The sequence below is a fragment of the Grus americana genome, chromosome Z (genome assembly GCF_028858705.1).
Source record: "Grus americana isolate bGruAme1 chromosome Z, bGruAme1.mat, whole genome shotgun sequence".
Lineage (NCBI taxonomy): Eukaryota > Metazoa > Chordata > Aves > Gruiformes > Gruidae > Grus > Grus americana.
The window spans coordinates 68,767,664-68,780,511 of NC_072891.1; the positions used below are offsets into that span (position 1 = coordinate 68,767,664).

General features: G+C 42.9%; 1 protein-coding gene across 2 annotated transcripts in view; it reads right to left on the minus strand.

Annotated features, from left to right (window-relative positions):
* HSD17B4 (hydroxysteroid 17-beta dehydrogenase 4) overlaps positions 1 to 12,848 on the minus strand; it is a 70,015-nt gene that overhangs the window by 8,650 nt on the left and 48,517 nt on the right. For both annotated transcript variants that reach the window (XM_054809839.1, XM_054809840.1), the window contains exons 19-22: positions 12,322 to 12,428; positions 11,903 to 11,989; positions 9,390 to 9,479; positions 7,473 to 7,611 (exon numbers count right to left, since the gene is read on the minus strand). In XM_054809839.1, the coding sequence (XP_054665814.1) occupies positions 7,473 to 7,611; positions 9,390 to 9,479; positions 11,903 to 11,989; positions 12,322 to 12,428 (423 nt within the window). The remainder of the gene's footprint in view (positions 1 to 7,472; positions 7,612 to 9,389; positions 9,480 to 11,902; positions 11,990 to 12,321; positions 12,429 to 12,848) is intronic.

Sequence of the window (12,848 nt, forward strand, 5' to 3'; positions counted from 1 at the left end):
TGCTAACAGTCTGCCTGTGAGTTTACATAACACTTTAAATATTTTAGTATTACACTATTTAAATTATTAAAATTTAATGTTAATGATTTTATTTTATTATTAACCAACTGCTGCCTTCTTCATCCTTTAACTACTTGAAATTTCAAAGACACACAAAAATATTCTGAAAACCATCAGATGACAGAGAAAATTCTTTGAAAAGGTGACATACAAAGGGAGTACTTGCAAACCAATATTCCTGATGAGAAAAGTAAGCAGCATTTTCTACAGACACCGTTCTTGTCACCTAGTTATTTACATTCAGCCATACATACCTACTACATCACAGAGACTGCAGTAATTCATAAACACTAGCCACTGTTTGACACCCAAGGTTGAAAGAACTGACCAGACTATACTAAAATTTACAGTAACTTTCCCAAGATTTTGGAAATGTTTCATTTAAGTTCCAAGTTAAGTAGTCAGTAAGAAGAAATGTTTAAAATATTAGATTACCTCCTCCACCCTCGATCCCACAGGCAGCTTTAAGTAGTTCCAAATTCATATAAAAGTACAAATATTGTTCATTGCCACAGAAGCAGAGGGAACAGGACAAAGAAAAGTTATGTCTGTTTAATCCCTTTTAGCTAGGGAAATAAGCATTGGAAGAAGGCACTACTTTCCTCCCACTGCTTCAGTAGGAAACAGAAGAGGAGAAGCTATGTTTGAAAAAGAGAAAAGGCTAACTCTTAATTTACTCAAAGCAGGAGTATTCTCTTTCTCTCTTTGGATACAACGCCAAAAACATCCACCTGTTTCTCCTGTAATAAAACTTGGTCTCATCAGACAGGTAAAGCCAGTGCTCGGGCCTAAATCTATAAATGTGCCTGTTCTGCATTCAGCAGTTTGCAGCTTAAGGTTTTACTGAGTACGAAATTTTATTCATGTCCTGAATACTCCTCATGAGATTTTTCTTCCATTGATTTGTCCTTCCATTCTTTGACCATATGTAATACTGAGTTTAGGTGACAAAGCAGTTCCGAAATTAAAGACAATGATAAATCATCTTGAAGAAAGTGTTCTGGTTGTTATTATAAACAGGACCATCACTTATATTACATATCGTTACACATGAAACAATTGACATGACTGATGTACAGAGTGATTCTCTAACAAACACAAGTATCCACTTCAGTGTTTTGGAGTTTAATCTATGTGCTTCTTATATCTTATATCTTATATCTTCTAAAAATGTAAGCAAGAACACAGGAAAGATTTCATAAGCCTTCTGTCCAGGTTCTAAGCATGCCCATCATTTAAATTACTGAGTGTAAAAGTGGAAAACTGCAGACGGTAGGAATGATTAAGAGCAGTAATGAGTTTTAAGACAGATCTTCTGAGTTGAATTATGCAGTATTTACCCCCTCTCACTTTGATGTATACGTACTCAGTCTGCATAACCTACACAGGTATATTCAATACATTGATTAACTGCTACCCAAGTGGAAATCACCCCTTATCCCTCAAAAAATTGCTTAAAAGGCAATACAGGTAGAACAGAACTATCTTGATCAATCTACGTATGGTATTCTTCCTGAAACTTAACAACAGTCTTGCTACTTAGAATCTCTGCTGGTTAACATTAGGAAAAGAGAAAGTGAAATTATAGGTTTCTGAACTACTCTGTAAAAGAAAGAGTTTCTTAAACACAACCATTTATTGAGAACAGACATTGCAGACACTTAACAATAGTTTAAAAAAGTCACTGTCTATGCAACAAAGCACAATGCAGACCTGATCTGACCTACCAACATGTCAGTCTCTCCCCTCAGCCCGTCAAAGGGCAGCCCACCTCATCTGTATTTCATAGAATCCTTAGGGTTGAAAGGGACCTCAAAGACAATCTAGTTCCAACCTCCCTGCTGTGGGCAGGGACACCCTCCACTAGACCACGTTGCCCAAAGCCCCATCCAACCTGGCCTTGAACACTTCCAGGGAGGGGGCATCCACAACCTCTCTGGGCAACCTGTGCCAGTGCCTCACCACCCTCACAGTAAAGAATTTCTTTCTAACAGCTAATCTAAACCGACCCTCCTTCAGCTTAAACCCATTACCCCTTGTCCTGTCACTACACTCCCTGCTAAACAGTCCCTCACCACCTTTCCTGTAGGCCCCTTCAGGTACTGGTAAGCTGCAATGAGATCTCCCCAGAGCCTTCTCTTCTCCAGGCTGAACAACCCCAACTCTCTCAGCCTGTCCTCATAGGAGAGGTGCTCCAGCCCTCTGATCAGCTTCGTGGCCCTCCTCTAGACTCGCTCCAACAGCTCCATGCCTCTCCTGTACTGGGGACCCCAGAGCTGGACACAGTACTCCAGGTGGGGTCTCACCAGAGTGGAGTAGAGGGGCAGGATCACCTCCCTCGACCTGCTGGTCACGCCTCTTTTGATGCAGCCCAGGACACGGTTGGCTTTCTGGGCTGCAAGCGCACATTGCTGGCTCATGTTGAGCTTCTCATCAATCAACACCCCCAAGTCCTTCTCCTCGGGGCTGTTCTCAATCTATTCCTCACCCAGCCTATAGTCGTGCTTGGGATTGCGCCGACCCACATGCAGGACCTTGTACTTGGCCTTGTTGAACTTCATGCGGTTCGCACTGCCCACCTCTCCAGCCTGTCAAGGTCCCTCTGTTTGGCATCCCTTCCCTCCAGTGTGTCGACCCCACCAAACAGCTTGGTGTCATCGGCAAACTTGCTGAGGGTGCACTCCATCCCACTGTCCATGTCGCTGACAAAGATGTTGAACAGTGCTGGTCCCAATACCGACCCCTGAGGAACACCCCTTGTCACCGTTCTCCATTTGGACATTGAGCCGTCGACCACAACTCTTTGAGTGTGACCATCCAGCCAACTCCTTATCCACCAAGTGGTCCATCCATCGAATCCATGTCTCTCCAATTTAGAGACAAGGCATGTCGTGCGGGACAGTGTCAAATGCCTTGCACAAGTCCAGGTAGATGACATCAGCTGCCCTTCCCTTATCCACCAACACTGTAACTCCATCATAGAAGGTCACCAAGTTTGTCAGGCACGATTTGCCCCTAGTGAAGCCATGTTGGCTGTCACCAATCACCTCCTTATTTTCCATGTGCCTGAGCATAGTTTCCAGGAGGGTCTGCTCCATAATCTTGCCAGGCATGCAGGTGAGACTGACCGGCCTGTCGTTCCCTGGGTCTTCCTTTTTACCCTTCTTAAAAATGGGGGTTATGTTCCCCCTCTTCCAGTCAGTGGGAACTTTGCCAGACTGCCAGGACTTCTCAAATATGATGGTGAGTGGCCTGGCCACTTCATCCGCCAGTTCCCTCAAGACCCGCGGATGCAACTCATCAGGTCCCATGGACTTGCGCACCTTCAGGTTCCTTAGATATTCTTGAACCTGATCTTCTCCCACAGTGGGCGGTTCTGCATTCCCCCAGTCCCTGCCTTCTGTGACCTGGGCAGTGTGGCTCAAGCACTTGCCAGTGAAGACTGAGGCAAAGAAGTCGTTGAGTACCTCAGCCTTCTCCATATCCTGGGTAACCAGTCCACCCATTTCATTCCGGAGGGGACCCACATTTTCCCTCATCCTCCTCTTATCACTGACATACCTAGAGAAGCTTTTCTTGTTGTCCTTGACATCCCTGGCCAGACTAATTTCTATCAGGGCTTTGGCTTTCCTAACCTGCTCCCTGGCTGCTCGGACGGTTTCTCTGTAGTCTTCCCAGGCTACCTGCCCTTGCTTCCACCCTCTGTAGGCTTCCTTTTTTTGTTTGACTTTGCCCAGGAGCTCCTTGTTCATCCACGGGGGCCTCTTGGTGTTTTTGCTTGACTTGCTCTTTGTTGGGATGCATCATCCCTGAGCTTGGAGGAGGTGACCCTTGAATATGAGCCAGCTGTCTTGGGCCCCTCTTCCTTCCAGGGCTTTGTCCCATGGTATTCTACCAAGCAGATCCCTGAAGAGGCCAAAGTCTGCTCTGCTGAAGTCCAGGGTAGTGAGCTTGCTGAGTGCTCTCCTCACTGCCCTGAGGATCCTGAATTCCACCATTTCGTGGTCACTGCAGCCAAGGCTGCCCTTGAGCTTCACGTCCCCTACCAGGTCCTCCTTATTGGTGAGAATAAGGCCCAGCATGGCACCTCTCCTCGTGGGCTCCTCTATCACTTGGAGGAGAAAGTTACCATCGACACATTCCAGGAACTTCCTGGATTGCTTGTGTTCAGCTGCGTTGTCCCTCCAGGAGATGTCAGGGTGGTTGAAGTCCCCCATAAGGACCAAGGCTTGTGAGCATGAGGATGCTCCTATCTGCCTATAGAGGGCTTCATCTGCTTGGCCTCCCTGGTCAGGTGGCCTGCAGCAGACCCCCGCTATGATGTCCCCTGCCCTAGCCCTCCCTTTAATCCTGACCCACAGGCTCTCGGCCAGCTCCTCATCCATCCCCAGGTGGAGCTCCATGCACTCCAGCTGGTCGTTGACATAGAGGGGGGATGCCCCCTCCTCGCCTGCCCTGCCTGTCCTTCCTCAAGAGCCTGTACCCTTCCATCCCAACACTCCAGTCATAGGAGCTATCCCACCACATCTCTGTAATGCCGATAAGGTCATAGCCTTGCAGGCACACACACGTCTCCAGCTCCTCTTCTTTGTTCCCCATGCTTCATGCGTTCGCGTAGAGGCATTTCAGTTGTGCCCCTGATGAGGCTGACTTATTGGCTGGGGTGGCTGGGATTCTTTTGATGTATCTTCCCAGTGTTACCCCATTGGTTCCTGTTGCATCCAGAGGCCCCAGCTTGTCTCCTCTAGGCTTCGAGCGTGCTGTGGTGCATCCAGCACGTCTCTCAGCAGTAGGCCGAGGGCCCTCGCCAGTTCCCCATCCCTCCAACCTGGGCACATCATCCCACAACATGTCGCTGGCAAGCCTGATGTTATCCCCTTCCCCCTTCGAGCCTAGTTTAAAGCTCTGTTGATGAGCCCCACTAGTTCCTGGGCAAAGATCCTCTTCCCTCTTTGAGAGAGATGAATCCCATCAGGGTTCATCAGGCCCAGTGCCATGCAGGCCACCCCATTGTCAAAGAACCCAAAGTTGTGGTGCTGACACCAGCCACGGAGCCATGCGTTTATGGACCGCGTCTGCCTGTTCCACCCACCATTGCTGCCCTCAACTGGAAGGAGGGAGGAGAATATTACCTGCGCTCCCAAATCCTTCAGTGACTGCCCTAAGAGCCTGAAGTCCCTTTTGATCGCTTTTGTGGTGCGTGCCTCTGCTTCATCTCCACCCACATGGAGGAGCAGCAGTGGGTAATAGTCAGAGGACTGTACCAGGCTGGGGAGTTTCCTAGCGATGTCCTTGACATGGGCCCCGGGGAGGCAGCAGACTTCTCTGAAGAGAGGGTCTGCCCTGCATATCGGGCCCTCTGTACCCTTCAGATGGGAGTCCCCTATGACTATAACTCTCCTTTTCTTCTTTGTTGGGGTGGTCACAACTCGAGGCATCGGCCTTTTGGGCCTAGGTGCTACCTCTGGAGTAGCTTGACTGTTATCCATATCCTCGCTCGAGTGGCCTTCCACAGCCAGAGCCTCGTACCTATTGCACAGGGGTACGTGGGATGGTGAGGTGGGTGAGGAGGAGAAGGTTTGCCGCCTGCCACGCCATGCATGAACTTGTTTCCACTCGCTCCCCTCTTTGAGGCTGCTGCCTTCTGCCTGGCGAGGGGAGGATACAGGGTCCCCTTCACTTTGGCTTTGCTCCGTTGGCTGTCCCTCTTTCTGCTTCAGGGAGGGCAGAGCTTGGCTCCACCAGTTTATCTCTCTCTCAGCCTCTCTTATGCTCCTTAACCTCTCTGCTTCCTCATGGAGTTCTGCCACCAGGCTGAGCAGGTCGTCCACCTGGTCACATCTCAGGCAGCCAATCTTACTAGTGCCTTCCCCTGCCAGTGCCAAGCTCAGGCACTCCCGGCAGCCTGAGAGCTGGGTGGCTGCATGCTTCTGTGGCAGCTCTGTCTGCGTTGCCACGTGCCTTCTGGCGAGCACAGAGCTTAGGGCTTTCTGCCTGGTGGGCGCCATGGCTGAGCTCCTTCTATGAGAGAGTGATGACCACCAGTGGACTCTCCTCTTGAGCAGGTAGAATGACTAGGCCTGCCTGCTTGCCCTGCCTGCGCGAACTGCCACGCAAACTGACGCGCCACGCCCTGGCTGACGCGCCATGCTCTGTTTGCCCGCTGTGTTCGCCATGCTCCAGGTCACTAGCGCTCCCTAGGCTGCTTTTTATAGGCGTCGGGGGTGGGCACCGTCACTTTGGCAACGCCCAGGTCTCGTCAGTGATTCCCGCGAGAGCAGCTGGCTCGTGGCAGATCTCTTCTGCATCCCTGGCGTTTCCCTGCCTCTGGAAAGTCAGGAAAAACCCCCTGTGCGCCTAGATCTGCTGCTCCGCTGCAGGTCAGGCTGGCACCGGAGCTGCACTCTTCGGCGACTCAAAAAACTGTTCCCCAAAGCTGTTCTGTCTGGATCCAGCTATTGAGACCAGTCAAAATGAAGCAGTCTAAGTAATAGACTTGACCCCCAAGACTTGCACTTCTCCACAAAAGAGCAAAGATCTGGAAGTTACAACCAGACTATGGTTTATACCTTTGGAAAAACCTTGCATTCTACTAATAGACCATTTAGGACACCTCAGCAAAAAAAACTTTAATAATTCCAAAGACAATGAAATATATCCAGTTACTAAAATTAGACTGCTTTTTGCAAAAATACATGTCCTTAGCAACTAAGCACAAGAGAATTTAAAAAGAAAAGTTTTCTGAGGAAGTAGTTTTGCCCCCATCAGACCATTTCACATTCTTGTATAATCCACTTTACCAGGAAACACCTCCCCTCTGACTCATTGCTACTAGAAGCTCCAGCCTCTCTTCATCAACCCAGACTCATCCTTAAAGGATGGGTACTCAACATTACACCTTCATTAAACCTTGATCTCAGAAAATTTGAATAGAAATAAATTGGGCTAGATTTTCACTGAAGTGACAAGAACAATGCAGTGCAAATAAATCTGTTTTAGGTAAGTTAGCATATACATCACCAGCAGACTAATTACTGTAACACAGAGCTCCTAGTAGGTTAATTTAGCCTGCTTTTCTAAGTGCAGTAGCAATCCATTCTGGAGATAAATATGTGTAAACAGAAATGCACTGAAGTTCAAGAGGATGGTTTGCCTATGTCTACATCTAAATAGGCAAGTTACAGAAGTACGTTCCTACAAAGGTTAGTAACTGCCATTATGAAACTTTATCTGACCTCCTAGTTCATTTGTGCACTCAGGATACTTTCAGATTTTTAGAGCCCCGTGAATATTAATCTACTACCTTGTGCTTATTTTCAAGATCGCAGTTTAATTAGAAAGAGTATAATTAATCTTACTTTATTTAAAAAAACCCAAATGCATCAGAGCATTATATAAAAGCTACAACTTACTCCACTGTACTGCTGTTTTTCCATCTTTAGTGATGTCCCATTGGAATACAGCATTTACTTTCTTTACCAATTCATTTCCAATCTCTTTTACACGACGACCAATTTCTTCAAACACAAGGTCACTCTGCAGCCCTGCAGTCTTAAAAAAAGAGAGTGAATATGAAGAATTTAAAATCGAAACTCCATTTAAAAACTACTAAATATGTCCATTAGTTCAAGCACTGTGTCCAGGAAAGTCTCTATTGCAGTATTATTAAATGCAATTGAGATTTCTTTCACTACAAATAATCACCTCTAGCAACTGTCAGCATTAAAGAGTACATTCAAGCAGAAAATGCTTCTTCCTTGAGAATTATTTCAACTCTTGTGCAGTTTTTGCCATTTATCACTACAATTTAAGATATGTTTTATAATTAGGGCTCTAAGGGCTTCTAAATTGCCCTTTATTTCCTTTGGAGGATAACCATTGCCACTTTTTCCATGGTGAATGGTATGTTAGTTTTTAGAACACAAAAATGTTGTTATCAGTAAAAACTTTACTTTAGCTTGACATGGAAGACGTTCAAAACATACTGTACTGTGAACACAGTCAGAACTCCAGTGCAGACAGAATGTGTTTAAGAGCAGGATTAGCTACATTTACATTTTCAACTTTTGCAAACATGTATTATTTTCCAAGCCTTTCATTTCATTGTCTGTCTTTAACAAATATATATTGGATAAAATGCTACACTTTAAGTTGCTCCAGTGACATTTTTCATCTCACTGGAATTGCAGCTAATAAGCGCTCATAGCTTTAGTTGTTCTGTTGTACCTACCAGTACACCAGAATGCAATACTCCTCTGCTGCAATCCTCTCACCTCTTTGGTTCAGCCTAATATCTTCCATTATATAACAGAGCTCCCTATGACATCTAAATTTGCCTATTTCACTGAAAAGTTGTAATGCTTGTATGTTTGAACTTCAAAGGCAGATTTGGCAACAGTTCAGAATGTCAGAGGACTAAACACCACCAGGAAAAAGAAAAAGGATCCAGGAATATATCACAAGCTTTACACAAATGTCATTATCTCAGTACTTCATAAACTTCAATGCATTAAAGTTTTATCCTTTGCAGGCAGGCATCAATGGGGGAAAAAAAGATATCATTTACTAAGGCAATGCACTGTGCACCCATGTCTTTTAGACCACATTAAGAACCCAGGACATCCTCAGCATTGCATGTGCAATTCTGTCTTTTGTGGCAAGGCCAGTACCCAAGACTTAATGCATGCATGCAGAGGATTTTTTTTAAATATATATAGTACAAAGTGCATATCATGTGTTAGGCCTAACCACATGCACAAACAGCCGTCAGAGCCTTCTTTCAGAACGATTCAATGACAAAACTGTTCTCTTCTATGAGTACACTATCTATCTCATTTTCATTTGCTCTGTTCTTCTAATGCCTTCTTGCCACTCTCCCTATGACTCTCTGAAAAAATTGAGAAAGAAAAGTCACACACTTTTACAACTTACATGGAGCTTGAACATCTACAAAATAAAACCAAAATGCTCGTTTTACAGGTACAGGCCCAAATTATAGGGACTAATTTCAATCTTAAGTTATGAAAGTGCTCAAAACTTGTGGCCCTCACTGATGCATGACTCACTTGTTTTGTAACGCACAGTGCAATACTTATCTTAACAGTTCAATTGAAATCAAGCACTTGAAACTTCATCAGCCATCCTGTGTATCTTAAAACATCTGTATTTTTCCCCTCAAATAGATCCGTTCACATCTCTGAACTCATATACTCATTTAAGTACTGCAAATAAGACTAGTAAGTGATCTAAGTATTTTTCCCATGTTTTTTACAAAAATAAAGCCTAACTATGCTGCTTTGCAAGTTAAGACTTCTGTTGCTTCCCCCTACCTTCAGAGACTCCTGAGCGGAAGGTTTATCCAAGGCTGGTACTATATCCACATAGCCCCCTGCAATAGCAATTTCTCCAGTCTCTTTGACCTGTGTTGGGGTAAAAAATTAACATAAAGAGGTAATGTATTCGCAAAAAGTTACAACAGAAGGGCAAGCAAGGAGTCCTCCTTACATCTTAAAATCAGAGATGAAGAAAAGAGAAAACATAAAAGTTCCAGAGTGAAAATAAAACTAAATGCGTTGTAATCTTGAGGCAAGTTAGTACATCATGCTTTACAAACAGCTCTTCAAACATTATACCAAAATTATACCAAAATATATTGCTGTTTTTCTGTTCACAATATGGCAGGAAGAAGTTATTTATCTGAAAATTTACCTCCAGTGCTATAAGTTACTATTAATATTACTTCACAAATAATTCTGAGAAAGACATTGTTCTAAACTGTTTTTCCTTGAGATAGATACGCAGTTGTCAAGAGTTCACCTAGACTATTTCACTGTCTCCAGGTGCCTTACACTGCCACTTGCACTAGAAACAAATTTTCAAGCATTGTAAACCCAGAAAGATTACAAGAAGAAAGATGAAAAAAATGTATGAATTCCCTTCTGTTTTAATTTTTTGAAATAGTTAAGTCAAAGAAAATGGGTTTCACTTTGGCATTGTCTCTTTAAACAGTCTGACAAACCATTCTGACTTATGGCAGTACACAGAAGATTGCAAAATGATTCACCGACAATGCATATAGAGAGTTTTATGATAAATAGTCAAGGTAGAGGAATATCCAGTATCAGTGCCTAGCTTATTGCACAGGTGAAATTAATACAGAAAGACTACGTAATAACAATTACTCCAATCATGCCTAACAGGTTGTCACCCGCTGCCACTGCACTTCAGACAATGCTGAAAATGGATGTAACCAGCATATTGAAGTTAGAGGTATACTTTTAGTTTGATTTAACCAGAGTTTATTACAAATACAGATTGCTTTACTTCACACTAATCCAACATGCAATAAGAAATCTGCAAGAATTCGTAACTGTTGAAACAAGGGGGTTTTCTACAATCTTGTTAAACATTGTAATTTCTCTCCAAAATAAGTTACTCCGCACTTGTAGCAAAATTCCCCAAAACTCTACAGATTAGCAATGACTAAACCAAGCATAATAACAAATCCAGCCTTTAAACACATCAAAACGTCCCACTTTGTTTACAAATTCCAAAGGGCTTGGAAGCATATCACAAATTCTCTTAATTTACACTGTACACACAAACCCTGAAAAGTAAATACCTGAAGACTAGAACTTCTCTCAGGACTGGGTGGTAGTACCTTTTAAATATAGCTACATCATCTTCAGTACAATAATCTCCAAAGCTCATTTGAGGCACCAAACTGTCTTGTTTACTACTAGCAACCAGAGATGGAAAGTTTGTACATAGTAGCCTCGATGCTGTTATCATTCTAAAATTTTACAGTTGCTAACACTCATCAGGTCTGCAAACAAAATTTACTTCCTTCAGTCAACATTCATTCCACAAAGCTGTATTCCTGTGGAAACAGCAATCCTATGTCCTTATGATGACTCTCCTTATTTGATTTTGCCTGCCCAATCCTCTCTGCAGCTGCAACTATCCCTGCTGCTGTACTCAACTAATCAACAGCTGGCTATATTTTTACAGAGATGGGGTTCCAAAACTTTGGCCAGCCAAAGCAATGTAACTTGCATCTGCAGAAGGCAACGCATATTCACAAATACCAGTAGCAAATCAGAGTTTAAGAAAGTGACAGTGTCATAGGATGCTACAACAGAAGCGATGAGAATTTACTTTTCGCCTCTACATGGAGTAGAGCTTCCAGTAACTTAGCTTCCAGGAAGTATCCTACCAAGTGTAGGAGAGGATTACAGGATACCCATAGAAAATGCTAACAGCAATGCCAAGAAAACAGAATAATGCAAAAACTGAATTTACAAAAGCATAAACTCAGTGTTATTGTAGTTACTATGTTCAACTGCTATAAAAATTCCATTTTTAAGCAAGTTGTTCTGTGTAGATGCAGCTTAAGTTTAACTCAATTTAAGCTAAATTTGTAGAAATTTACCCGCATAAACTAAGTGTCAGGAGTTTTTAAGATAAACAAATCTTTAAAAAGATGCATACAGAAGGTTATGATTAACTGCAGAGAACAAGTACAAACTATGCTGACCTGAGAATGAATGCTTTTTGCTCTTCCACAGTGGACAAACACAGAAAATGCAATACAATTAAATGAGCTCTCATATTATTTAATATACAGAGTGTATTAAGTTCTACGAGTGTAATGGTATTTTTATTGGAATCTTAGTGACACCATAAAATAAGGAACAATACTTCATTCTGTTAATTTGATTTCTTTACAAAACCTTCTTCAGTGGTGTGCTTCATAAGCCACTTTTTTTGCCTCCCCTCATACCCCCAGTCTTTTAACCAACACATCTTTCTCTAAAGCCCACAACAGTGAGTGTGTTCTGACCTTGGTCTGAAAATGGATTCTACTTCCTTCCTTCCACATTTCTGTTTGTAAAGTTTGCCCCGGAAAGACTGGTTTTGCAAAGCGAACCTAAAAAAAAGAAAAAAACCAAACAAACCAAACAAAAATAACCCCTGGGTATGTGAACAGATCTGTCATATATACATGAAAAGCCTAAAAGCATAAGCTCTATTGAAATGAGAAAAAGCAAACAGAAAAATCAGTCAACTAGCAATGTAGAAAGCCTAAATATTTAAGTAAACATATAGACAGAGGCATTAAAATGCATGCAGCAATAAGTAAAAGCAATTGTGGCAGTTAAGACAGTGCAAAAGCCTTTTCCCACTAAAGATTTCTTTTTTTTTTTTGCAATAAAACTAGAAAAATCAAGAAAATTAACTGCAAAGAATGAACACACAGACCTTGATCGCCTTGAATCTGTTCACATTATTATCTGCAAACTGCTTCAAAACATTTCTAGCGGCAAACCCAAAGGAGCATAGTCCATGAAGTATAGGCTTCTTAAATCCTATTTCAAAAAGTAACATTTTAGCATTTGTAACATTAGGAGTTTCCACGTTGCTTCTACAAATATCTGTATTTTATTCATAGTATTTTCCTCCAATGATGTTCTTAATCCTTTTTTTTTTAACCTAATTTATCTCATTGAAAAAGCATCTATTACCATTTATTGTTTCCTCTACTTTAAGGCAAAGCAAACTGCTCACTGAGAACTTGCACTCCAACACTATCTATGCTATGTAAGAGTCATAAGTAGAATTAGTCCCGGTCCGTAGAAGTGACAAAATGAAAAATAAGGTGATTGGATGTTTTAGTATACATGCATAGGCACACCAGATACACAGTTACATGGTAGTATGCATATCAAGGGTGAGAGGTATTGTAATGATTAAGAAGTGGTGATACTAAGATTATTTGATGCTTCCCC